The sequence below is a fragment of the Pongo pygmaeus genome, chromosome 9 (assembly GCF_028885625.2).
Source record: "Pongo pygmaeus isolate AG05252 chromosome 9, NHGRI_mPonPyg2-v2.0_pri, whole genome shotgun sequence".
In the NCBI taxonomy this organism is placed as follows: Eukaryota; Metazoa; Chordata; class Mammalia; order Primates; family Hominidae; genus Pongo; species Pongo pygmaeus.
Genome location: NC_072382.2, coordinates 114,985,995 through 115,013,635, shown reverse-complemented (window position 1 = coordinate 115,013,635; position 27,641 = coordinate 114,985,995). Strand labels below are relative to the sequence as shown.

General features: G+C 47.9%; 1 protein-coding gene across 24 annotated transcripts in view; it reads right to left on the bottom strand.

Annotated features, from left to right (window-relative positions):
* Positions 1–485: 485 nt before the first annotated feature.
* NCAM1 (neural cell adhesion molecule 1) overlaps positions 486–27,641 on the bottom strand; it is a 316,585-nt gene continuing 289,429 nt past the window's right edge. For 6 of the 24 annotated variants that reach the window (XM_063671429.1, XM_063671428.1, XM_063671431.1 and 3 more), the window contains 6 exons: positions 22,564–22,688; positions 18,535–18,715; positions 8,472–8,679; positions 6,999–7,115; positions 5,126–5,941; positions 486–3,634 (listed from right to left, as the gene is read on the bottom strand). In XM_063671429.1, coding sequence (XP_063527499.1) covers positions 3,514–3,634; positions 5,126–5,941; positions 6,999–7,115; positions 8,472–8,679; positions 18,535–18,715; positions 22,564–22,688 — 1,568 coding nt within the window. In that variant the 3' untranslated portion in view covers positions 486–3,513. Of the gene's footprint in view, positions 3,635–5,125; positions 5,942–6,998; positions 7,116–8,471; positions 8,680–13,667; positions 16,025–18,534; positions 18,716–22,563; positions 22,689–27,641 lie in introns of those variants that run through there. The other 18 variants (XM_063671436.1, XM_063671437.1, XM_054438639.2 and 15 more) reach the window with 4 other exon arrangements.

The following is a 27,641-nucleotide window of genomic DNA, read 5'->3' as shown; positions in this document are numbered from 1 at the left end:
TCGACTGTTACTACGATTAGGTCTGATGGTATCGCACATCCAGGATGCCAACAGCGCCAACTCCCACTGATTGAGTTCCCACTGTGTGCCAAGAAAGCAGACACTAGGCCTTCATGTACATTGTTTCATTCATCAACCAGCACCCTAACTGTCTTTTCTTGGTATTTCCTGAATGTCAGAAAAGGAAACTGAATCTTGGGGAGATTAAGCAACTCTTTCAAGGTCAACCAGTGAGTGGCAGAATCAGGGTTTGAAGGAAACCTTTATGAATCTGATGTCTGCCCCTTCTAAATTAGGACTCTCATCTATCAGCCTGTGAGAAAAAATACAGAAAGCATCATTCAGGCAACACATGAACTCAAGACACTGAGACTTCACTAACCTTCCTCGCACACAAGGTCCTAAAGGAACTACACATGCATGTCCACATTTGATGCACATAACAGACTCTTACCGCATCGAAATAAACCCCAGTATGATCGTAATAGCTTTTTTCTTTCAATTTTTATTGAACACAAGTATTCCGACAGAATGCAAAGTCAAAATTCTCAGTTAGTACTCAGTATTTACACCAGTGAGAATGGAAACAAAGGTGGTATCGATGTTTCACTTGGTAAAAAGTTTTATAACAAGAGAGAAGGCCCCCGAAGTACAGAATGCTGGGTAGGGATGTTAATGGAGGTCTGAAAACCGCCATCCAGACAGACAGCCTTGAGTGAAAACCTGGGACTCGGAAGGCTCCATAGAAAAGTGTGAAAATAGAGTTCCACCTCCAAAGCTGCACTATATACACCACAGCCCTGCAGGGTCCAGTGGCCCTGCTCATCACACTTTAGTGCTCCTCCAGCAGAACTTGGCCATGCCGGTCTTCATGTGAATACATATGTATGGCACATACACACATAGACACATAGACATTGGAAACTGGAGTTGATCCCTCCTTCAAAAATTAAAAAAGAAAATTATAAGCTTTGATCTCTTAACATAAAAGATAAAACATCTTGGAATAAAATGACTCCCTCTTTGATTTTAGAGAAAGCATTGCTTTTTTTTTTTTTTTTTTTTTTAAAGGAAAACTCTTGCATGCTGAGACAAACCTATGCGTAATGGGAGCGAACAGACCAAAATGTGGGCAGAGTCTTAGGTCCTAGCTAGTGGCAGAGCCAGGGTTCTAGGGGGTCAGCTGTCCCGGGCCAGGTGATCTGAGGGCTGACCTGTTTCTTCCTAACCATCAGAACCAAAATCAGTTAGACCTAACCACAAGAACTTTGACATTCTTGACAAGGTAGGGCATGGGCTTGGCCTGGTGTGGCAAAGCCATCGACATTACAAGATGAAGAACTGAGTCCACTGAACAGCCTGGTGACCGGAAGAGCCTGCCCCTCACTGCTGGGCCCTCCTGGTCTCAGACACCCAGGCTCTCACATTCTACTGTGTGCTCTAAGATCTCTCTTCATGTTCCTCTATTCTGAGGGCCTGTGCATTTGAACCAGAGATCTGTGCAGGCCCTAGAATCACAGGGGCCAGGGCTGTATGTTCTGGGATCCTCCATTTCCATCCCCAGGAGCTGAGAAAATGCAACATAACCCCACGTTGAGCAAATGACAAGACCATTATTCTTCACAGTTTGAAATTATAATCTAGCATCGCCACTGATCAGACTGCAGAAGTGTCAGAACGTTGGGGAGAGTGGCCCACAGAATGGACCTAGAGGCAGCCTTGCCACCCTAACCTCTTGCTGCTTCGTACCTTAGGAGAGGAGCGCATGCGGAGTACTGATTTCTGTTTACTTAGCATCATCTTCATCATCATCATCATTTGTATTTCATTTTCTTTGTTTAAAGGCTTCGATTCCTTTTAAGAGTGATTTTTGTTTCCTGAATATTTTTTCTGAACTATCTGCTATACCTTCCACAACCAAACTATGTTGAAGTTTTATTTCAATACTATGACAAAAACACGTTTCACACTAAAATATTCACGCATCCACAGTGCACAAGCTTGCAGTTCTAAAGTAGAATGAGGAAAAAAAAAAGCAAAATTTCTATACAAAGGGCTGGCTTTTCCCTTCTCCCCCCCCTCCCATCCCCCTTAAAGTTTCTGTATTTTTTTCCCCCACTTGGTTTCCAATCCAGGAAAGTTGTGTTATGACTCCAGACAGTAGGTTGTTTCTTTCTTCTTTTGTTTCTATAAATGCTGCCTAAGTGAACAGAAGGCCGATGTTACTTTACTTCAACAGATTTCCAAAAAAAGACACTAATTCCCTGAAGCACACATGCTCTTCCGCTCAAATCTAGATTCTGGGCTCAAAAGGAAATGGTATGTATATATTTTATTTGGCTTTCTACACAAAGGGGATGTGTGGGGTAATAATGTGTGTTCACCAAGACCAGCCCCAACTATACAATCTTCTCTGCTTCATTCAACAAAGCCTAAGGAGTCCTTCAAAAGAAGGGTGAGAACGCCTGGGAGCAGATCCCTTTTCACAGATGCAGGCAGGTGGCGGCTAATCAGAAAGTGGTCGAATCCCCAAAGAAACACAAAAATAACCAAAAATTCAAAAGCAAAACCATTCCAGAATGAGATGGATTTTCACCTGAGTGGGACCCAGGCAAAAACTGCAGATCAGAAAAAGAGGGGAAGAGCAGCTGTAAACAATCATGTTTTGTAAAGTTGTCCTGTGCTAAAGCAAGCGTGGGATGATCCTACCTACCTCTAGGTGGTATTTGTTACCTTAAAAAATAAAAGGCAGCTATTTTACATGGACAATTTAAACACAACCAAAGTCGAACATTTGTCACCTTGTAAACACTGGAAAACAAAGTTGGCAGAAAGAAAGAAAAAAAAAAAGAATGTAAAAGAAAGAAAAAGAAGTCTGAATACTGCAAATTGAGATCTACCCCCAGAAGCTGCAATTTGGCATTCTTCCTACAAAATAAGAGTCTACGTGGGAATTGAATTCAGCTAGAAAGGGTGACACACTTTGCATACTGAACAAATACAAAGTGAACAGAAATTATAACTTATTTATGAGGTTTTACAGAGTTCAAACTTGACTGAAAGTATAAAAATAAACTGTGGACTTTGTTCATTTGATTAGTCTTAGTGCCTGAAAGTATTTCTCTGAAACTGGTCTGTGCCAATTGGGTAACACCAAGTGTGGTCTTCCTGAACCTAGATTTCGTTTCTGAGCTTCCTAGATTCTTAATTTGGGGTCCTTTTGTCTGATTTTTAAATGGTTTCAGGGAACGGAGTGTCCTAGTTTGGCTGTGGGTTTAACCTTTTTGTCTCATTTTCTTACAAGTGAGTACGCAACAAAGGGACCCTTTCTATAAACCTACAAAAAGGAGATTCCCATGTTTTATCTGTTTAGTTTTTTTTTAAAGGCAAAAGACACTAGAGAAATGAGATGTGTGTGTGTGTGTGTGTGTGTGTGTCTGTGGTGTTGGAAATGCTCTGGTGAAGCTGCTGTGTCACTTTTTATTTTGATCTTTGCTCGGTTCTCTTCACCCATCATGCTTTGCTCTCGTTCTCCTTTGTCTGTGTGGCGTCATTGGGGACCGTCTTGACTTCGGCTGGCGCTGGCTTCGTTTCTGTCTCCTGGCACTCTGGCTTTGCTTCTACAGGGCCCTTCCTGCAGAGAATCAGGAAAACAGAACCACTGAGACCACAGTCTGCAGACATCTCGCCCCTGCATCCAGTCCCTGGGGACAGCGGGGAGGAGGGGGGTTCTCCAGTGACAGCACCCGGCTCCAACCTCTGCCCGTCAAATCACCTGGGAGCACTAAAAATCATCCAAGCCTGGGCCGTGTTCTCGGAAATCTTGATTTAATTGGTCCGGACACAGTGACTTTTAAAAGCACCCAAGTGACTCTAATGTGCAGCCATAGTTGAGAAGCACTGAGTTAGTTAGAAGAACTAGTCCTTTCCTCTTCCAGCCCTAAGTTGATGCCAGAGGCTGTGTTTTTACCTGGGGTGGTGGAAGGGGGCAGCAGAGGCAGCTCCTCCTCACCCTGACCAGCTGCAGTGGCAACAGCTCAGCTGGATGTAAATGCAGCCTGCTGGGCTGGGCTGGGCTCCCAGCACTGATTTCAGGGGCCCCTTTGCAACCCACTCTTGCCTGTCCCTTCCCACCCCACCCTGTGCTGTTGCAGGATGATGCCTCTAGGGCCTGCCTGGGTAGGGTGAGAAAACACTGATGGAGGCAGCTTTTCATGGCAGCCTGGTGGGGTACTAGAGTGGGCCTGGTGGCTATGCGAGAGTTGAGGGCAGCTGAGTGGGCAGGGCTATCAGAGTCCTTTTCCCTCCCGATGCTGAGATTCAGGGCTCTTGCAGCCCATGGTGGCAGCATGGCAGCTTATCTGGGGAGCAGCCACAGGAGCCTCTATAAAAATCTAGGTCTGACTCTGCCTCCATCAGTTCCAGGAAAGGGAGTCGGGTCAGAGGATGCATGGGGACAGGCACAGACCCCAGCCTCAGCTGGTGCCACTGAATTTTGGCAAGACGCTTACAAACCTGAAAGGTTAAGGACTTTCTCCTGAACTTAGAGACCCAGCAGCCATTGGATGCTGGGGAGCCCCGAGTCTTCCCAGCCACTCTAAGAGCAGGAGAAGCAAGAGTGGGCTGGGGGCCGGGGTTGGGAGGGGAGGGTGAGCATCTGAGCCACAGTGTGAGGGGGCCTCTGGACTGCACCCTCCCCTGCCACGGGCCTGGGGCCTACCTCTTCTTCCTGCACATCAGTGCCTTTCTGGTACGGACTCAGCCTGGCAGTGAATAACACACTGACTGGGGGCCCCAGGGTGGCTGATAAGGGCACCTTGGCCTTCTTAGCCTGCTTCCCAAGCTATTCTCATCAGTGGCCTGACTGCAAGGGCTCCCCCAGGGAAAACAGAAGCCGCCGCTAGGTTGATAAGGATAAAACATAATTAACATGGCCTAATTAGCCAGCAGGCGGCTGCTCCTGGGGCCCAGCTGCCTGTCCTGCTCTCTCTGCCTTATCCCGGCCCCTTGGTTGACGGTCGCTTCAGAGAAGCCCTTGATGAGGCTGAAGACACATCTAACAAGGAGGACACAGCACACCACCACAGGACACAACCCGATGACAGCAGACAAAGAGAGGCCGTACTCGGTCTTTGCTGGCGCAGGCGAAACAGAGCTGTCTGCAGTGGAAGGAGCAAGCTCAGGGGCTTGTCCACTGGCCCCAGCGGCGGGAGCAGGAGAGCCCAGGGCTGCAAAAACATCCTTTGCAAGGTCAATATCTGGGGTCTTGAAGTTCCCTTCGTCCATTTTAAAGTCCTCGCCCTGGGAAGGGTTTGTGGTGCTGACGGAGGCAGCCTCGCTCTTCGGGCTAGCAAGGGCTGTGGCTGCCTCGGCCGGGCTCTTCGCGGCTCCGGGCTGGGTGGGCTCCGGGTCCGGGCCTTTGGTGCTGGGAGCCTCCTGCTTGGCCTGAGGGGCTTCTGTGGCAGGGGCAGCCGCTGCTGCTAGAGGACTGGCTGCCCCAGTCGGGGTGGGGACTGGTGCAGGGGTGGGCTTGCTGGCCGGAGGAGCCTTAGAGGCCTCCCCGACACTAGCGGGGGTGCTTGGGCTGAGGACAGCCCCTTGGTTAGCCAGGACACTAGAAGACAAATTGCTAGCGGCAGGGGTTGAGGTCGGGGTGTCGCTCAGGTCAACGAGGGGGGCGACCTTGGGGGCTGAAGCTGGGGCCGGGGAAGGGGCAGAGGCGCTGGGCCCCTTGGAAGGGGTGGCCTGGCCAGCCGGTACAGAGTTTGAGTCAGGCGTGGCCGTGGCGGGCGGGGCAATACTGGAGGTCAGGGTGGTGGTCTCACTGGTGGGGCTGTTCTGAGCAGTGGCAAAGGTTTCGGTGATAGTGTCAGAGTTAGTGGTGACGGTGGTGACAGAAGGCAGCATGTCCTCGACAGTGGCCGTAGTGTCGGCAGGCAGCCTGTGGGAGGACAGGAAGTAGAAGAGAATAGACAGTGAAGCTGAGACATGACAGAGAAGCGAGGAGGAGGGCTGAAGCCCAGGACAGGGACCATGGGGGTGGGTGCATGCAGTTAGGCACAGGCACGGACACAGGCCCACAGAGAGAGAAGGATGCTGAGAGGAAGCACACGCCCAGGTGGGCAGAAGAGGACACAGGAGACGACAGAGAACGTAGGGGTCTCAAAAGGGACCTGCTAGCCCTTCCCTGCTGATGTCTCTCCAGCTCTCTGCATAGAGCTCCCTTTCCCTGAAGTCCTTGCAGACCTACCTAGGGCTTCCTGATCCCTGCCCTGGATCTCGACTCAAGGAGGGGGCAGACTTCTGTTCAGCATCCACCTGCTCTAGGCTTCCCAGGTCCCAGAGGAACTGGGTCCAGCTGCCCTGCAGGACTCCCCAGGGCACCGATGGGAAAAGTCATGAATAAGGCAGATCACGAGTACTCAGAATGGCTCCTAGGAGCTGTGGGTTCTTCCAGTCCAGATTTTGTGGTTCCCTGAAACTCCATTCCCTTTAAGCCCATAGGATCCTTGACAGCTAGGCAGGCATTACAACCACAACTGGTCAGGGGCTCTGTGGGTCCCTGAGCTTTCTGAACAGAGGAGGCGGCAAGGAAATTTACCAGGTCCCCAGCTTCCCTTATCCTTTCAGGGGGAAAACACAAAACCCTAGAATTTCAAGAAATCCTAAGCAGACACTGCTAAGCCTCTCAGTGAGATTTTGCCACCTTAAGCCATTTCCAGAATATGTGCATAACTTGAGAACAGAGGCTAGGGATCCAGGGATCCCCACTTATACAGGAGCCTTCTAAGGGTACTCACAGCCATCGAAATAGAACCAGAAATGCCTGAGGTCAGGCATTTCTTAGCCAAGCAGGTCTTGTGGCCAAGGGTTTGGAATCCTGGCCTGAGCTGTTTGGCCGGGAGCTGTGGGTAGGGGCACGGGAGGTGGGGGTAGGGTGGGGAGGTGGGTGTGGGGGTCTCCACGGAGCAGGTGCCAGCCCCTCCCAGCCCACGTACTCGGGCTCCGTCAGTGGCGTGGTCTCGTTGGGCTCTGTGTGTTTCCCTCCATCATGGTTTGGGGTCCGCTCCTCCTCCGTTCGAACCTCCACTATGGGCTCCTTGGACTCATCTTTCCTGTGGAGACAGCACTGCTGGTTAGACCCTAGGGCAGCTGCAGGGAGGGGCTCCCACGGAAGAGCAGCTATGACTCAACCCAAGGCTGGCACGGTGGGCATCCAGAGCCAACAGATTCAAATGTATGAGTCTCAGCCCAACTCTTGCTAGCTGTGTGACCTTAAGCTTCAGATTTAATCACCCTGCCTCAGTTCCTTCATCTGTAAAATGAGGCAAAAACATTGTTACTTTGCCTGGTTATTATGAGAATTCAATGAGAGGATGCATGGGAAGTGCTAAACACAGTGCCTGACACAGATCATTGCTCAAATACATACATCTATCTCTGTACACAGGTATACATACATTTCTTTTCCTTTCTTTTTTTTTTTTTTTTTTTTTTGAGACAGAGTCTCGCTATGTCGCCCAGGCTGGAGTGCACTGGCGCGATCTTGGTTCATTTTAACCTCTGCCTCCTGGGTTCAAGCGATTGTCTAGCCTTAGCCTCCCGAATAGCTGGGATTACAGGAGCATGCCACCACGCCCGGCTAATTTTTGTATTTTTAGTAGAGGCGGGGCTTCGCCATGTTAGCCAGGCTGGTCTCGAACTCCCGACCTCAAATGATCCATCCATCTCAGCCTCCCAAAGTGCTGGGATTACAGGCGTGAGTCACCCCTATACATACATTTCTAAGTATGCACACATACATGTATATGCATATACAGTGCCTGGCATGTGGTGGTGCTAAACAACTTATTTCCTTGCTCAGTCCCTTTCTGGCTTGCTCCAGCTCTGCTCCACCCAGTGACAGTCTTCGAAGGCTCCCGCTAACTGGCTTAGGATCTGTTTCTCCAAGATGCTGTTGGAGGGACAGTATCTGGATCATCAGCTCCATAAGGACAGGAATTTCTATCCGTTTGTTCCCTGTTATACCTATGTGCCTGGGAACATTGCCTTGCTTGCAGCAGCTGCTTGATAAATATTTGTTGAGTGATGGATGAACGAATGAATAAACAATGTACAAAAGCAAGGCAAGTGTGTCCCTCTAATGCTGCCCCACTCCATGGCAGCGCCTCCCCAGGTTTAGTTCTGACAGTTTCCCTCATTTTGACCTGTATAGGAATTTTCATACTCTGGGGAGATTCTAATACAGGAGATCTGGGATTGGGCTCAAGAGTCTACATTTCAAACAGGTAACCCCCAAAGACCATGCTTTGAGAAACTTTTCTCTAATGTTTTTCCCCCCTCAGGGTTCCAAATGGAGAACGTGCAATGTAAGGAAAGGCACCAGCTGATGGCGCAGGGTGGTGCAGCTACTGGGTCCCTGGGCTGGAGCAAAGCCCAAACCTCAGCAAGGTGGACAGGTCTGCACTCACGAGAAGGCGGCCTTGCCCTCCTCCATGTCCTTGCCCTTGGCCCCGGGCCCGGCTTTTCCACACAGGTTGACCGCAATGCACATGAACAGGCCACACTTGTTCAGGAAGTAGCAGGTGATGTCCACAACCACCAGCAGCAGGACGAAGATGACGATGAGGATGCCCACGATGGCCCCAGTGCTCAGGCCTGAGGTGGGGCTGCCATTGGCTTGGGTGGGAGAGAGATGGCTTGTGGTTAACAGACTGAAATGTGAGACCTCCGGACCCTGCCAGCAAAAGCCCCTGGGGGTGGGGAGGGCCCAGAGGACAGAGTCATGGCATTCATGCCCAGAGTGACACCTTCCTGGGGACTTTCTATGCCCCAGAGTTGAGAAAACAGGGTCTCTCTATACCTTCCAGAGGGAGGGATGACAACATCACCTCACAGATTGGGGACAGGGGTGAGCCTGGTCAGCTGGCCTCCCATAAGTCCTAGGAGCAGACTGAGCCCCGCCTGTCTGAGAACACTGGATAATGAGGCAGTTGGAGGGCGCTGCTGTGTTTCCCCTGGACCAGGGCAAAAGGCTTTGCAGCACAGGCAGGCAGTGATCACTGATTTCAGGCGGGGCTGTGGCTCCTCGAGTGCTCAGGGATAGGGGCCCAAAATGGGGTGGTGGAGGGTTCCTGGGGCTTTCTTGGGGCTTGTTGGGTTGTCCATCACAATAGCATCCCCATTATACTTCTCCACTTCCTCTTTCCCTCTTTAGGAATGACCCCAAAGGAGCCCTGCCTTAGAGCACACTGGGTTCATGGTTTACCCTCCTCACTGCACCCCAGGAAGACGAGTGAAGCCCGGGTGACTCCAGAGACATGGAGGCCTCCCCAGGCTCAGTGGGCAAGGTGAAAGGTCTGGGAATACTCACCATCTAGGAGCTCAGGCCTGCTTGGACCAGACTTCAGGAAAACCTGAAGTGAGTGCAGACTCACTCAGAGGTGCACACACACACAGGCACACTCACACGCAGGATAAACGCCCATGCAGACAAGCACGCACTCTCACATTCTAGCACCTGGCACCCTGGTTCTGGCTGGACTCACTCTGAAAGACTCAGCCTGTGTCTTACTTCCCTGGTGCCCATCTGCAATCCCCCCAGGGTCTTTGGCTATTGATAGTTTCACAGAGAGACCTGGACTCAGCTCTCTGGGGCCCCTGGGAGATCAACCTATGGTTACGATTGACACTAGTTGCCTGGGATGGACCAATAGACCTCTTGGTGGTTCCCATCAGTGTCTGGGAGACAGTGGTCATAATGCAGGAAGCAAGGACCCATTGTGGAGCTCTGCCATTAAGTCAATGTGGGAACAATCACCCTCGACTGAAATATGGGCACTTCTAATTCATCTTTCCTCCAGAATGACCTGCTTCCATAACTGGCAGCCCTGCCCCACCAGTAGACTTTGTCTAAAGCTTCCTGTGCTCTCAGGGCCAACTGAAGCCACCCAGGACTGCAGACTGAAGATGGGAACTGTAGCCAGCTCTACCTGGGGCTCACCCCACCAGCCACCCCACTCCCAACCCAGCTCACTAGGCTTTGCCAAGTAACAGGCCAGGCTCAGCAGCTTGCGAGCCATGTATCATGCTAGATAGATAGTGGAGGGAACATGTAACTGGGTAACCAGCACCAGAGCTGGGCCACACATTCTTCGTTTTTCATGCAGCCTGTATTTGCGGAAGGGTGGCGGTAGTGATGGCTCTGTGTGCCCCAGGGGTCTCTGTCCGGGCACTGTAGTGCTTCTCTGGTGGCTGTCCCTCTCCACTGGTCCATATTTCAAACTTCAGTTTGGGGAACGGGCCATCAGCCTACCATGCCAGAGAGGATCCCTCGCAAATGACTCCTGAGACCCCTGGGTGCAGCTCGCACACGTTTTTAGTCCCTTTGGGACCTTGGCTTGCCTCCCAGCCCTTCCTCCTCAGGCTCTCTGGCTGGTCCCTGCCGACCTCGCACTGAAGATCCTAGCGCATTCCCCCAGGAAGGCTTGAGATGGCGAAGAACTCTGCTTGGAGAACCCAGCTCTGGCCACCTGTCTTTGGGCTTTGGCAGCAGGAAGCTGGCCACTGGCCTTAGCTGTCAGCTAGAATGGGTCATTTTCTTAGCAGCCACGAATGCAGAGGTATTTCTGGTTAGTCTCATAAGAACAAAACCATCCACTTCCCCAGAGTCCTCACACATTCCACCCAAAGAGCAAAGGAGACACAGGCCTTCTTGGTCTTCAGGATCCCAAAGCTGTTTCCCCGAACAGGGAAGAAACTTTAGCCTTGGGTTTTCTCTCCATTCCATGACACAGGGCTCCAGGCCACTGCAGCCTCCGGACATCAGTACCCGATAGGTGTGAAGTGCCTACTCCCTGAAGAAAGAGCTGAAAGTATTTTTTTGATGACAGTGGGGAATATGTCTGGATTTTTGGACTCAATGGCACTAATTATATCTTCTGAGGTTTATGTGTAAATATGATTTTGTGAAACTAATCATATCTCTAAAGAGGAAAAATAAACTCCTGCAAAGCTGCTCTATGTGCTTGAGAGGACAGCAGCTGGGACAACTGCTCTGTGCTCATCAGACCCAGCTGGAGGGCGGCACTGGCACTGCGCACATCCAGGGGAGGGCCAGGCAGGGAAAAGGCTTCTGAACTGTGGCATAAACAAGTAGGGCAGCGGCCTCCCCTTTCATTTGAATATAAAATTCAAAGTCTTTCTGCCAGCCTAAAAGGCCCACCATCTGCTGCAGACTCTGCCCACTCCTCTGTTGGGCCTCATGGCATGAACCGGCAGCCTCCCTTCTGCCTGCTGAACACACCCAGCTCATCCCGCTTTAGGGCCTTGTTGATTCTGTGCCTGGAACACTCCCTCCGGGGTGGCTCTCTGTTGTCCTGCAGGCCTCAGTCCCAGTGTCACCTTCTCAGAGAAGCCTTATCTGATCTCTTATCTAGTGTGGCACCTCCAGCCAATACCTACCACGCTGCTAGCCTGTTTGATTCTCTTCTTACTACTCTCTGCCACTTTCTGTTCATTTACATGCTTATGATCTAGCCATTCCCCCTAGGACATCCCAGCAGGTACCCTGCCTGTCTCTCTTGTATCTCCCCAGCATCTAGGACAATCCTGATTCACAAAAAATGTTCAAAGAATACTTGTTGCACAAATGGATGAGTGTTAAGTCTGGAGATGAGAACACTATTTCCAAATATTTAAAGGCGTTATAACCAGAAGGAAGAAGTAGTCTTACTGTATATGGCACCAACGTGTGGAAATTATGGTGGTGGCCGATTTTAGCTCCATCTGAGGAAGGACTAATAAACAGGGCTAATCCAACATAGTGTGGGCTGCTTTGAGAGGTGAGTTCCTTGATGCTGAAGGCACTCGAACAGAGGCCAGAAGACCCCTTGGCAGGGATGCTGTAAGGCTGTGGATGAGGCTCCCGCACCGGGCAAGAGCATGGGTGGAGAGTATCTCTTCAACCACAAGAGCCTGTCATTCCAAGTCATACATTCTACACTGCCTGGCACACGGTACAGGTTCCCTAATGCCAGTCTCCAGAGCGTGGACTGAGAAAGACTTTTTCCTGGAAGACTAAAATGCTCGGTAGGTCCCATCTTTAATCATTGATCTTTGTGATTTTATTTTTACATGAAAAACACCTTTAAACTCAATGTATCTCCACGTGTAGCAGAATTCCTAGGGTGTTTGTTAAAAATTCAGAATCTGGGGCTCCCAATTCTATGGGATCTGAATCACTGGGCGTGAGGCTCAGGAATCAGGAGTTAAACAAGCAGCCCAGGTGATTCTTATGAGGACCACGCTCCTAGGTTTGCCCTCCCCTGCATCACAAAGAGGAACAGGTGATCCGATGATTTGCCACCCCAGGGTGCACTGTGCTGTCTCACCCAATGACCCTGAAAACAAACCTGACCTAAGGTATTGAGTGGATCAAGAGAAAGCAAAGAGTATGCCCCAAAGGAAAAGCGACCACACTGTCTGCCACCACTGAGTCTAAACTCCTCAAGCAGGTGAGATGCTCTTTAAGCTAGGAAGAGAATGTTTGTGGCTTTTACAAAAAAGAGGCTATGAAGAAGGGACAGGCTGTGAAATGGGCAGCAGGGTATTGAAGGCAAAAGCCAACACCCATTCCCTCTCAGTGGCTATCACAGAACTGTTTAGTCCAAGATAACTAGAAGAACAAAGGCCATCTCCTGCCTCTTGTGTAATATTTCATAAAAGGAAAAATATAAACCTCCAGGGGTCTGTCTTTGCTATGGTCTTCCCTCGGCCCTCCCTTGACTAACTCACCCATGCAACTTGGATGCAAAGAAGGCTTCTGGGGAAGAGTTTCCCCATAACCTCGAGGTCAGAGCTGCCCAGGACAGGGAGATTATGAAGGTGGAGCTGTCCATCTTCTGTGATTCCTGGCTTGGGAGGGGTTGGCACTAAAGAGGGAACTGGCTTGCTCCAAGAATGAGACCCACACATGCCTATTTTTGTATGTCTTAATATAGGAACACGGGCCTCACATTTTACAAATGTCCAGATGGGCCTGAGTCCTTGTGCCATGAGACCCTGGTGCAGCAGAAATGCCCTTTTCACCCCCAAGACTCCCAGAAGATGGTCAGACTCTTGGAACTGTTGAGCTGGGGTTCTGGTTCACTCATCAGCCCCTTCCATGTCTGCTTGCTCCTTCGAATCAGCTAAACAGATGGCTGGTCTCAGGGGCTTGCAGGATGTGTCTGAGTTAAGTGTGATTATGAATAGAATACAGTTTGCAAAGAGAATCTTCTCTCAGATTCCCTCTCCACAAGCTCACACTGTGCAGCCTCTGTTAGGGAGAGTATAAGGGCTGCTGTGTCATCAGGTGACCTTGCCACAGAGCTGTGCATCTGGTGGCTCAGAGTGTGGCCCCATCCCCATAGTGACCACCTCCCCAGTTCTGCAAAGGCATTTTCCCCTCCCATTGCCCGCTGGGGACTCCAAGGCAGCAATGCCTCTTAACAGCTCTTAGGATCCCTGGGAAAAAGAGATTGCTCCCCGTTAGGAAGAAAAAGTATTCCATTCACCAGGCTACTATTTCTCCAGGTAATAGTCTATCCAGGTACATGTGAGGTGGAGGGAAAGGGTCTTTGATGCTTTGTCAGACACAACTATCGAATAAAATCAAGCCACGCTGGTGAGTTCACATGAACTGTTATTTCCTTTAATAATGCAAAGGTGTAAACTTCATAAAGGCCTCACTGATTATCTACACAACAATGTTAGCATTCTTATTAGTAGAAAAACATGATCCAAACCTGCTGTATAAATAGTCCAAAAATGAGCAAAGGGGCCCCATGGTGTGTGGAGCATGGGCAGCACAACTACAGGGCGCAGGGGAGTGGGGTGTGGCTGAGCAAGGTCGGGTGCACTCACTCCTGCAGGATCTCTGAGGGCTGCTGTCTCCAGGACTCCTGGCGGGGCTGGGGCTGCAGCCGTCCCCGGTAACTCAGTGTCCGCGGGGAGTGGGTATGCGCTAGTGCTGCCTCCTGAGGAGCGCACTGTTACAAGCCATGGGTCTGTCTAAATGGGACCCTTGAGGACCCTGACATTGTTTCAGCTGAGGCCTGCCTGACCCTGGGATGTGTTGAGATGACAGGGCCACGTCAGTCCTCTCCACACTTAGGACGAGATCTCCAAGGGGTCCCTTCAGAAAGATGGACACTGCCCCTCTCCTGTGGGTGGTCCTGGGATCGGGGGAGGCAGACTCCCAAGCTGGGCCCTCCTAGGGTGAAGCTGTGTGACTTCTGCCCAAGGTGATCCTAAGAGCCAGTAGCTCTCCCACACTGACCTGTGATCCTTATGCTCTGCCCTGTGCCCAAAAACCATGCCTACCTCCACTGCCCTGGTGGGAAGCGCCATCTGGGACTCCAGCGGGGAGAGTTTTGTGGCTAGGGTGAGAGGCACTACCCTGCCTGAGCTACTACGCAGCATGGAGCCTCTGATGTCTGCACGTGAGCCTCTAAACTGAGCGCTGGGGATTAATGGCGAGCGCCAACATAGGTGGCTTTGCCCCTCAGACCACAGCATGGGATCATTTGGAATCCCAAAGGGAAAGGCTAGTCTTTGAACATTAAAAAATAATAACAACAGAAAAAAATACATAAAGAAACCAAAAAGAACAAAAACCAAGCTTCCGTGGAGATGCTCAGAGATGAGATATGTAGAATGATATGTGACCACAATGGGGGGAGGGAGGGAGTTTTTATTCAGTAGAAGGTCCATCCCCAAGCACACACACTGATATTACCAAGCAGGATTCAGCCCTGAGTCTCCAAGAGGGACCTTAACAAAACACACCCATTTCCTCTCCTGGGTGAACTCCCAAGCAGCAGGGAGGAGCAGCTGGATTTTCAGGAGAGTTTAGAAAATGTCACTGAACCAACCCACCAATACAGAGGCTGGGGCATTCAGGAAGCACTGACAGGTAGACTTGGCCCCAATTTATTAACCCTCCTGGGCTGGGCAGTCTGGGAGTGGCCTGTCCCTCTCCTTCTTCTCTACTGAGCACACACAGGCCAGGTAGGGGACTAATGCCTGGTTGACAGTGGATGCTTCCGACCTGTCCTGTAGACTGATGCTCAAAGCCATTCTGTGGGTCACTGCTGAACCACAGCCCCACTCTGTGCTGATCTGCGACATGCTGCCAGGCAGCAGGGGAGTCACCCCGATTGGGAGACAAACACCTTTCAAAGCTGACACTTGTTGGCACATCATGGCTTGGCCCCGTTCACAGAGACAGTGTAAGGTGCTGGCTGTAATACGAGGACTGAAAGCACATCCCAGAATGTTCATCAGCCCCAGAAAATATCCAACAAATTCAACTTTTTTCCAGTGCATGGGCAACAGGGGTGACTTAAGTTGCCCATCATGTCAGCAAAACGCTCATGTGAATCAGTGCGGTCTGGCTCTCTTAACATGGGCACTTAAATGCTTAATTGCAAGCAAAGCCAATTACTTATTGAAGGGAGGACAAGGAGCACAGAGTTAGAACGAGGGTAATGCGTGGTGATTTTAACAATCTGACACAAGCTTTAGAAGGTACTTAGAATTCTTCCTCTGCTACATCATATTTAGGTTTGAACACAAAATGCAACAAGTAGCAGATATGCAGAAACTTCTCTGTAAACCTAGCATGATGGTTTTTAAAAAATAGCATTTAAAGAAAGCTCTCAAATTCTTTTTACTGCCATTAAAAAGGAGGCAAACTCCTTATGAAGTGGCACAAAAGTATCTGTGAGTGGTGACATGTCTGGAGGTAAAGCTTTTTCCAATCGCAAAACCTTCTCTTCCACACAGAATGGTTGCTCAGCAGCTGTGGCCATGGTGGTCCTGCCAGGTTCTTCCAAAGGGGGCACTGATCTTTTTCATAGGAACTGGGCTTTTAAGCAAATTTAATTTTTGTGTTCAAGTTCCTAACAGAGCAAAAGAAGAGTCACTGCAGAGAAAAGCAATGAGACAAAGGTGTAGGATGCAGAATTGCCTCCCAAGGTTGCTGCAGGTGTCAAGCAATGGGTCCCCAGAGATAATGTGGTTGTTTAAAAACAAATGTGGCAGTGGGGATGTCCCAGTGACGTCCAAGGTGACAAGTGTGACGACAGACACAGGAAGGGGAAGGGGAGAGAAGGAAAGGGAAGGTAGAGACAGAAACAGAGAAAAAAATAGATAAAAAGAAAAAAATTAGGTCAACTATAGAAAACACAGAATCAAAGGTTAATTCAACTTAGTAAATTAAATTGACAAAGGTTAGAGAGGGTTCAGTGCAGTATCAATACCATAAGGCCAGTTCAGAAGCTCAGCAATGCCAGAAGCAGCACAGCAGGGTTAATTTGGGGGCTAGGGATCAGCAAGCAAATGAAATTAAAGTGAGAGAACAGAAGCCTCCACGCTAAAATACAAGAGTTTGATTAGGAGAGTGTTACCTTTCACTAAGGTGAAGCCTCTTAGATACAGCCAGCAAGTGTATCGTCTTCTAGTGTCTAGCGTGTTTTACCCATAGTGGTGGAGATGCATTGGATCGCTGCGCTATGAGTCAGCACACTGTGCATAGGGATTGGGGATGGCCTTGTCAGAGATGAAGCAGGCTTTTCTCCCTATGGCACAAGTCCCACACCACAGTGCTGTTAAAGGAAGTCTCGTTCTGTACCCCTCTTCACCTTCTACCCTGCTTGCTGACCACAGAATTCAACCACAAATGTCCAACTTGTAATTCAGAGAGGTTTTATTCTCGGATCCCAATTCAATGGCCAGGAAAGTCTAACCAAGAACACAGCCACCACCTTCTCAGACCTGTGCAGGAGAGCCACAGGGCCATCACCGGTGAGGTGAGCAATCCCCCAGCCCTCTCTGGCTTAAGTGGGCACCTGGGCGATTCACAAGAAGGACTCCGACGTCTCCAGCAGGCACAACTCTGGAGGACAAGGTCTACCCAGAATTTCGGTCTCTGACACAAAAACCACAGAAGCCAGTGCTGCTAGGAGTACCCAGCATGTGAACACAGCAGGTCCAAACAGCCTACCCAGTGAGTCTCACCCCAGGGAGCAATTGTCATAAGGAATCTGTCTTGCTGCAAAGGGCCTACCCAAGCCTCACCTGATCTCACCTCCTAAGTGTCCCATGAAGGCCGGACAGATCTGGACATTCACTCCAAGCTGTCGATTGTAAAGGAAAGGACCAAAGAATGGAGAGAAAGAAGGGGCAGAGGAAAAGCAAGCAGAACCTCCATTTGAACATCCTGTTAAGGTATAATGAGGACATTTCCTGCAGCCTTGCCCATGTGCCTTGCCTTCTGCACCGACCATCTGACCAGCGACTGTGGAGAAACACCCATCCCAGCAAGCACTGGGGAGCCTCCCTGTCAATGCAGGAGGTACCAATTGATGCTTCTGATCTACAGTTTAAAACTCACCTGCCAACTCACTGGAGGTCCAGCACACGTCTCCCAGACACACACATCCATGTACAAACAACCACTGGGAACCACACACTGATCCCATTTTGTTGCTGCTCTCCTAGCTCATTTTTGCACATACATCCCTGCATCATAGGCAGCCCACAGCCCTCTGGCCTGTCTCCTCCTGGGAGGAGGAATCATGACCACCGAGCCAAGAGCAGGGCAGGCATGAGGGGGGCCGCCCAAGGCCGTCTCCCCACCACACTTGAACATGGCAGAGTATATGGGGCCCCCAACAGGCTGCAGCTGTATGTTCTATGCCAACCTCTCCTGCCTGTGGTTGGCATTTGGCTGGTCTGGAAAAGCAGAGTGATCAGTTGAAGAGCTCCTTCTTCTCTGAGGGATTTGACCAAAAAGGAGACCAGCCATCAGTGGCAAGCTTAGGTCTTGGATCCCTGGAGACAGATCTGCATCTCCTAGGAGAACTGCTGCCATCAGTCTCTAGCAGACCGGATTGCTTTCACTGATGGTGCTTTCCAGCATCCATTTTCTCCACTTGTTCTATTACAAGTGGTTTGATTTAATCTGTTTCCATTGAGAGGCCTTTGGTAGATAGGGTTTGTAAGTAAATGGGCATCATCTCTTCCTGCTCTCAGGGTCACCACAGAGAAGAGATTTGGACCATGGCTGTGCTGATAAAGCAAGCATCAGCTAGAAAGTGCTTAGAAACAGTTATGTGGTCCAAGTATGATGTGGCAGATGGCAGATAAGGTCTCAAAAAAGGATCCTTACTCAACCAACTTCCAAGGCTAGGCTGGAGCTGGGGCATTTCCCATCTGAGGGGTCCAATGGACTGATTGGCATCAGTCCTTCAAGGCCAAATGGGACAGGACCTTTTCTCCAGGATGCTTGGCCAAGCCTTCCTGGGGGTCCAGTACATCTCACCCCACTGCACAGATAGGTACAAGGCAAAACTAAGCTTTGCATGGGCAACCAATCATGAGGATGGCTGTAAGCAAGCAAGTTGTCAGGGTTGTTCAGGCGCATTAGGAGGTGCAGCACTTGTGCATTAATTCAAAGCGGAAACAAACAGAAAGCAGAGGCAGCCATACCTGGGATGGCTGTGGGCTGGGCCGAGGTCCTGAACACAAAATGAGCTGCCTTGGATTTTCCTTGCTGGTTCTCAGCCACCACGTAGACCTCATACTCAGCATTCCAGTCGAGGGACTTCAGCATGACGTGGTCACTGCCAGACGGGAGCCTGATCTCTGGTTTCCACTCGGAGGAGAGCTTCTGGGAGAAACCGGCAAGAAGGATACAAGAGACCAAAAAAAGCTTTAGATAAAAGTACTGTTAAGACCAGACAATAGGCAAAACTTACGGGACTCAATAACTTTTGGCACGAAATCATGAAAATAAGAAGCAATGATGGGGGTGGGCATGGTGGCTCACGCCTATAATCCCAGCCACCTTGGGAGGCCGAGGCGGGTGGATCACTTGAGGTCAGGAGTTCGAGACCAGCCTGGCCACCATAGTGAAATCCCATCTCTACTAAAAATACAAAAATTAGCTGGGCGTGGTACCACACACCTGTAATCCCAGCTACTCTGGAGGCTGAGGCAAGAGAATGGCTTGAACCCAGGAGGTGGAGGTTGCAGTGAGCCGTGATAATGCCACTGCACTCCAGCCTGGGTGACAGAGCAAGACTCTGTCTGAAAAAAAAAAAAAAAAAAAAGCAATGATGGGACATGGACTTTATTCTTTACCAGCCTGAAAAATTGCACAGGTCAGGAGGTCAACCTTGCATGCTGGCAAACACAAGCAGCAGCAGATGCCAGTGTGGCACTGGGCCAACCCCGTCAAGGTCCCATCACCTTCAGGGCATGCAGAGACTCAAGCACCACCCCTGTCTCCCAGGCTACACTCTGGTGCTGGGACATATGCATAAGGATGTCCTAGAAGAGTAATAAAACAAGTATGTTTCTTGTCATATTTCAGGATGCTGCTTAAGTTAAGGTGGGTGACTCACCTTCCTGATGTGTGAATACTGTGTAGATTCCAGTTTCGTTAAAAATGAAAACTATTTTTGTTGAGCCCTTACTAAGAGCTAGGCACAACAAAAGCTTTACACATATTTTCTTGTTGTATTCCTACAACATGCCTGTGGGGTTTTGTCAGGCTCTTACTAAACCCAATGATGGGGAAATGAGAGAGAAGTAAGGTGACTAACGTAACATCACACCTGCAGTCAGGGCTGGAGCTAAGTTCGTTTGGGCCCAAAACTATGATCTTTCCTTTTTTTTTTTTTTTCTTTCTTAATTGTGTTCTTGAAAATAACAGTTTTAACTGATACAAAATAGCTATACATATTTTCAGGGTACATGATAATTTAATACATTCACTTAATTTGTAAAGATCAAGTCAGTGTAATTGAAATATCCATCACCTTAAATATTTGTCTTTCTTTAGGCTAGAAACATTTGAGTTATTTTCTTCTAGCTAGTTTGAAATATACAATAGGTAATTGTGAACTACAGTCACCCTACTGATCTATCAAACACTTGGCCGTATTTCTTCTATCAAACTGTATTTGTTCCCATCAATCAATCTCTCTTTGTCTTCTCCTCCTCTCATGATCTTTCCTTTCTACAGTAGGGAGCTCAACAAACATCTGTTGGACTGAATAAGGTTTTTCGATTCCATGCAGTGTGGCCTGGTCTCTACAACTGCAGCAAATAGATGGAGGTACCTCGGGACTAAGTTCTGCTGTCAAGTCCAACAGTGGGCTGCTCAAAGGGCCCACAAAGAACGATAATTAGGTAACCACCTCCCTCACCAAACAGTTGTGGAAGAAGACTTGGAAGGCCTGAGAAGTCTTCAGATGGTTTCACCATTGCACAACCCATCTCTTTGCAATCTTTGGCCTTTTCACAAGGCAGATGCCCTGGGGTATCTGCTGGGCACACAAGAAGTCTTGATAGATGTTTATTGCATGACAGGCTGCTCCTTGGAAGGGCAGAACACAATAGCACTGTCACCTGGACAGTGGTCTAGTAACTGTTGTAGGCCCATGGCTAAGGCTGGATGAGGAGTTATCTTACAGCAAAGCAGTCCTCCCAGGCAAAAGGGTTTGCACTAGCCAAAGAGATGCCTTTAGGAATGTGACAGTGCTCATGCTGTATGGGCAAATGTCAGCAGTGCTGGAAGGGGAATTCTAGTTTCCTTAGAGTCTAACCAGTCTGGCTATGCTGTAAGCTAGGATGTGTATATATCACTATGTGGCCCCATTTTCATTTAAAACAAAGCAATTCAGGTACCTTTCCTCTTCATTTCTCTGTCTTCCTTGGTAAACATAATTATGCAAGAGACAACCAGAATCTAGAGAAAATATTATATTATACTTATCCATAATATAAAATTATAATATTTAGCAAACATGAATGAGGTTTTGAAGTGAGAGAGGGTGTTTAAGGTTGTTGAAATCTAACATATTTCAGTGTTGTGCCCAGCTGTGTCTTTCTAATGCAGAGCTGCCTGCTGCAGCCACAGTGGCTCCTCAGATGAACTGACATCCGACGTGGTTGGAGATGTCATATGGGAGATGGTTCCAGCCTGAGCCTGCCTCTTAGCAGTAACCATAGTGACCATTTATAAAGGTTTCCAAGTGTCAGGGACATTTCAGGTTCTTTGCATATATTATAATGCATCTTTATAACAACTCAATATGCTATTTTATCCCCATTTTACAGATGGAGAAATTGAAGTTCTGAAAGATTAGGTGACCTATTCTTCCAGAATAAGTAGTACAGCTAGAATTGGATGCCATGTCTGTCTGGCTCTAAAACCTATGTTCTGTCCACGGGGCCATATCAGGATAACCATTGGAAGGGCATCCCAGCCTACCACATCTCTGCTTCCAGGGGTATATTGGGGACCACCTGCCCAATCCTTGCACCCTACTTGCCAGTGAGGAAGCCATGGGGACCTCTTATTCACTGGGATCTCTGGACTGGGCCTCAGGGCAGCCACAGGCCTTTCCTACTATTTCAGCTCACACCTGCTTACAAATTAAGTGGGAACAAGGCCTCTGCAGCTGAGAAGTGTGCCTGCAGGGCTCTGTGCTGAACCGACTCTCCAGAAGGCTAGCTAGTTAAAGACCTATCACTTCCACAGGAGCTGATCACAAGGCAGAGAGGAAGTAACTCAGCTTCCCGGAAAAAGTCTTCTTTGGGGCTATGTGAAGAAAGGAGATTGCTCCCTGGTTCATTCTTTTCTCTACTATGAAACCCCAGCAAGAGGTTATTCTCAGTGCTCAGATGTGGCCTCTAAATCTCTCAGCCATTGGTTATAGTTGAAGATGACCAAGTGTCATTCTAAAACCAAAATGGAAAGGGTGATTTTCAGTGTGGGGGTTGCGATAAAAGGTGGAATGAGGGGAATCTTAAGTGGGTGGTGAGCAAACCAGGAGAAGATGGCTTAGAGCCAATTTGCTGTTAGCAGGATTAGGACAGCTCAGGTGGCCAGGTGAAGGGCTGGTGAGGGAACTGGCATTGTTTGAGGACCTCAGGCAGCCTCGGGCAGTGGGGAGAGCCCAGTCTGTCAGTCAGGCTTGGATTCAAACTGCCTCACCCAGCTGCGTGAGCTCTGGCAGTTATTGACTGCTGTACATCCACTTACTTCATCTGTAAAGAGGGGATAATGGTAAGACCTACTGCACAGGGTTCTTGTGCAGAGAAAATGCATGTGATCACAGTGACAGTGCAGGTGCCTGGCCTACAATACACACGTTATCCAAGGTAGTGATTCTTATATATTAGTATGGCATTTACAAGAAGTACTAGATAATGGCAAAATAACTTTGTAGAAAAGTTCAAGACACAGAAAAATCAACCATGGTGTGGGTTTGTCACCACCACAGTCATCTAAGAGGTTTCCAAATGGACCCAGTGTGAACATGACCTAACAGCTGTAGGGCCATCTTGGGATTTTAAGCCATGGCCAGGACCCATGGGCCACCTGCCAGACACAGAATAAGACCCCATCCCACCCCTGCCCCACCTGGGCTGCCCCTGTTGTTTCCCTAGCAAGCTGGGTGTCAGGGTCGCAGGGTTCTGGTGAAGTCTGAGAAGGAGGCCACTCACCGCTCGGTACCTGACCAGATAGTGTCTGATGGGGGAGCCGCCGTCATCCTGCTTGATCAGGTTCACTTTAATAGAGTTTCCATCCTCTCCCATCTGCCCTTCGAGCTTAGGTGCACTGGGTTCCCCTGAAACAGCCAGTTAATTCACATGAAATTCTCATCCACAGAATGAAAATCCAACCCATCCGAATGGGATGGAGTGACAGGGTGGGGCTGGACACTTTTCTTGCTTTCTCAGAAATTCAAATGGTTAAAAAGCAGTAAATATAAAACTGAATTCCAGGTAGATGCCTCAGACTGAGCCCAAACTGAGAGTGCCTCTTGGGAATGTTCTGGTAAATAGCCTTCCTGTGAGCAGGGTCCTTTCACCGTTTTAGGAATAGGCTTTTTTTTTTTTTCTGTCTCACTGGTACTTATGTTTCCTTTTAGCTGGTCTTACAACTGAATATTTAATTTTTATAAGCCTGACACATCTTGAGGAACAGCCTGAAATAGGAGAAAATATAAGTGTTTGAGTAGGAAACTCCCACCTATAAAATTATTTTGTAAAACAGCCCAGTTTCTTGCCGGGACACATCACTCACCCCTGGGGCTAGGAGGCCTGATCTCTAGTGGGAGTAAATAATGCTGCATTGTTGGGACTGGCTTTTCATGAATGACATTTTATTACTTAGATTCATTTAAAAAATAAGAAGTTTCCGGTTGTGATTAAATAAAGCACAACTTGCCCCAGGCAAGTTTTTTGTAAGTATCCTTATGGCTCTTATGCAAGTTTCTTGTAAGTATCCACTAATGGCTCAAATGAGTGAGTGCTAATCCTCAAGACTTTAATGTGTTAAAGTAACAATCAGTGCGGTCTTTTTCTTTGTGAGAGGAGACAGAAAAACGTCTTTAGCATTTCTCAACAGAAAAAAAGTTGTTTCTTGATTTGCAGTATACACTCAGCTTGTAGCACTGTGAATCCAAGGTTGAGAAAGAAGGTGAACTTGCATGTGATAAACTGCTAGGGCTAGGATGGTTCTCCAGTGAGTAAGGCACTAATTTACTTTAAAAGAAACAATTGCATTAATATATGCTGAAAGTAATAAGGTGAGAGGACATCTCATATACAAAGTTAAAATTAAGATTTAACACACTGGGGAATCCTGCACTTCTGTGAGGAGCTATCTCTGCATCTATTTCATAACCTCAGAGAGAAAACTTGGAGAGGCTACAAAACAGTTACCTTCTGGGTGGGTCACTCTGGCTTGCTCTCTGGAAAACAGAATCACAGACATGTGACAGAAGAGCCACAAAACGGCTTGTCACCAGGGCTTGGATCTAAGCACCTAAAACTACACCATTGGCCATTTATGAGACAGCTACAGGCACAGCGAGTGTCACGCCTCACTTCTCATTCAGCTACTCTGGGAACCACCTTCCTTTGATACAAGGAGGAACCAGAGAGAAGGCTAAGGAAGAGCCCACTACTTATCATCGTAGGGCCAGCAGCATGCAGATCACCTGGGCGCTGGTTAGACCTGTAACAAGATCTTTCCAATGATCTGTGTGCACATTTAGGTTTGAGAAGTAGCAGTAACAGGGATAGATTAAAAGCTACAACAAGGAGGATGCACAATGTCTGGAGGATATTTAGGAAAAGTTGTGCTTATTATTTGTTTCCTTAGATCAATAATTAAGGACAAATAAAAACAGGAATAAAAAGATGAATGGACTTCAGGCAAAGACCTGTCCTGTTTTAAAGCCACTATCTAGCCCTGGGCCACAACTGTTCAGTGGAAAATAGGTAGAAATTTGGTTTAGACATGTCAAGGTATTTAGGCTTTCCAAATTCCTTTGGACTGTCCCAAGTCCTAGATAACACATCAGTTATGTCTACATCATATAGATATCTAGGACTAAAAAGCGACTCAAAGTGGCATAGATTTTAGATCAAGGCAGGAGCTCTGTGTAGATTCAGAAATGCTGAACAAATAGAAGGAGACACAGGAGAACTTTACAAATTGTATTCTCTGATTAAATTGGGGTGACCAACTCATCCCGGTTAGCCTGGAACATTCCAGGTTTTAGCACTGCAAGTTCAACATCCTGGGAAACCCTTCAGTTCCAGGCAAACTGGAGTGGTTGATGACCCTAGACCCACTGCAAATGAACAAATTATTTTAACTTTGTTCACTTAGAATCATGACACTGACTCTGTGCTGAATGGTCTACTTGCCCTATCATGGAGGGGATTTTTATAGGCAGCATCAGTGGCCCTTCCAACACGCCCACTAATCAAGGACTGCGTCCTTCTCCCAAGTCCCACTTTTAGGGATCAGTACACTGGGGCTTCTCTGGCTGCACGTTCCTAATTAGTTCCTCTTGAAATTGAGCAGTGTGAGTTTTCAAGGCTGAATCAATCCTGCAAAACACTCTCTCCGAACTCTGCATCATGGGGGGTCTGTTGCCTCGATCAAGTTTCATTCCACATTTACAAAATATGGGCCCTGAATTGGATGCTCTTTAGGGCTCCTTCCAGCTCTGCTGTCATGTGAAACAGTGACAGCCACTGCACTAGCACAGACTACCAACTACACCTGGGCTGTTTCTCATGACATTGTGGGAAACAGAACACAAAATACATGACTTTCAGCCAATTTTAGGGAGATGCACTCCAAGGTCAACAATTTCAAATCTCTAAGGCAGAAAGTTGTCAACTTTTTGCTTTAAAATGTTGAAGAAGTTATCTCAAAAGTTTTATCTTTGAAAAGAGACCCCCAAGTCTCTTCAAAGACCTAAGAATAAAAATCTCTCTAGGGAATCCTGCAGAAACCAACTTCCCTGATGAAAGTACTCTCTTATCTTCAGATTTGCTTCAGAAAAAATGTAATTTGAATCAGAGAAAAGCCATCAAAATCTATACCATAGTTAAAACACATTTGACATACAACACTATAATTTGTATCATTTTATCTGAGTCTATCATAGTACTCTGATATGTGTGTATTATTTTCTCTTAGAATTTAGAGCATTTTATATTAAATAATAATATTGGCTGGGTGTGGTGGCTCACGCCTGTAATCCCAGGACTTCGGAAGGCTGAGGCGGGTGGATCACTTGAGGTTAGGAGTTTGTGACCAGCCTGGCCAACATAGTAAAACTCTGTCTCTACCAAAAAAAAAAAAAAAAAAAAAAGCTGGCCGTGGTGGCATGTGCCTGTAATCCCAGCTACTCGAGAGGCTGAGGCAGGAGAATCACTTGAACCCGGGAGGCAGAGGTTGCAGTGAGCCAAGATCGTGCCACTGCACTCCAGCCTGGGTGACAGAGTGAGACCTTGTCTCAAAAATAAAATGAAATAATATTTAGGTTTATTATTTAGAGTGCTTTACCTATGATTTATTCAACAGATGTGTACTGAGTATCTACTAGGTCCCAGGTAGTCTATTAGGCACTGAAGTCTCAAAGGTAAATAAGACACCGTTGTTTGCCAAATGAAAAAACTAAGTTATGATTAATTCTTTTAAAAGATGATGAGGCCCTTGGACGAATACATAATGCTTCCTATGACTTTTTTTTTTTTTTTTTTTTTTGAGACAGGGTCTTGCTCTGTCAGCCAAGCTGAAGCGCAGTGGCATAATCATAGCTCACTGCAGTCTTAATCTCCATGACTCAAGCGATTCGCTCACCACAGCCTCCGGAGTAGCTAGGATCACAGGCACATGCCACCACACTCGGCTAATTTTTAAGTTTTTTGTAGAGATGGGGTCTCACTATGTTACTGAGGCTGGTCTTGAACTTCTAGGCTCAAGCTATCCTCTCACCTTGGCCTCCCAAAGTACTGGGATTACAGGTGTGAGCCCCTGCACCCAGCCTATGACAGTATTTCTACAGGAAGATCATATTCAACTAATATCACAGAGATTTTGACCGACTTGGTGGCTCTGTAACTTGCTGTGAGTACATGAAAATATGGAAAGAGCAATTGTTTAATCAAGTGTCTTATCTTCCAGTGTTCACTGTCAGCAAATTCTCTTAAAGATTAGAAATGGGGTTAGAGAAACTTTCTTAGGCTTTCTACACAAAGCCATGCCTGACGAGGGAGGGGCTGTAGCGGGAGAAAAGGGACCTTGCCATTCAGGAGGCTGACTGCTTTATCGAGCACATTAGCAGAAGAAATGCCTGAGAGAGTCCTGATGTGCACTGTGTTCTGAGATGGCTGCCCTGATTGAAATCATTATGAGTAATTTCAGTAAAACCAATATTGTAATTATTTGTAAATGTTGGTTTGCGATTCAGCAGCAATCGGCAGGTTGCTCCCAGAAGACCCCTGGGGTTAATTACACCCTTGGAGTTTTGCTTTAGCCATGAGTCAAATGTTCCCCCCAAAATGTATTATGTAAAGACTACACCAACGGAACATTAAAAAGAAACTTTGCCAATAACAAATATAAAGTATTGTGCAGTTCTGGTATTTTCTAGCAGGATGTGAATCATGAACCCAAGAAAGAAAGAACGTACCATAGAGGCCACATATAGTCAGATATATCATAGGCAGGTCCTATGAAATTCTCCCTTAGAAACCATAATTGAAATGTACATTTCTGGCCATGCCGATTGCAGGTTCTCTGTTTGTAATTACTGTGCTACTGTACCCTTAAATCTGAATCGGCTTCGTGCCCTTCCTCTCATCAGCAGAAGCCCCAGGAGTTAGAAAACTCCACTGGATATCTGAATTCCACAACAAAAATTATAGCAAATCCAGGGAACTTGGACAGCATTGGTGAATTTTAGCAGGAAAACAATATTCTATTTCTCACTCAAAGGAGCCCGAGCACCAAGAGTTAGCTGTGTCTTCTGAATGAAAGGCTGGGGTGCCAAACAGGTATCCTCAAGAAAGCCTCTATCTGGGGCTGGGCACAATGGCTCATGCCTGTAATCCCAGCACTTTGGGAGGCTGAGGCGGGTGGATCACCTGAGGTCAGGAGTTCAAGACCAGCCTGGCCAACATGGTGAAACCCCATCTCTACTAAAAAAATAAAAAAATTAGCTGGGCGTGGTGGCATGCGCCTGTAATCCCAGCTATGCAGGAGGCTGAGG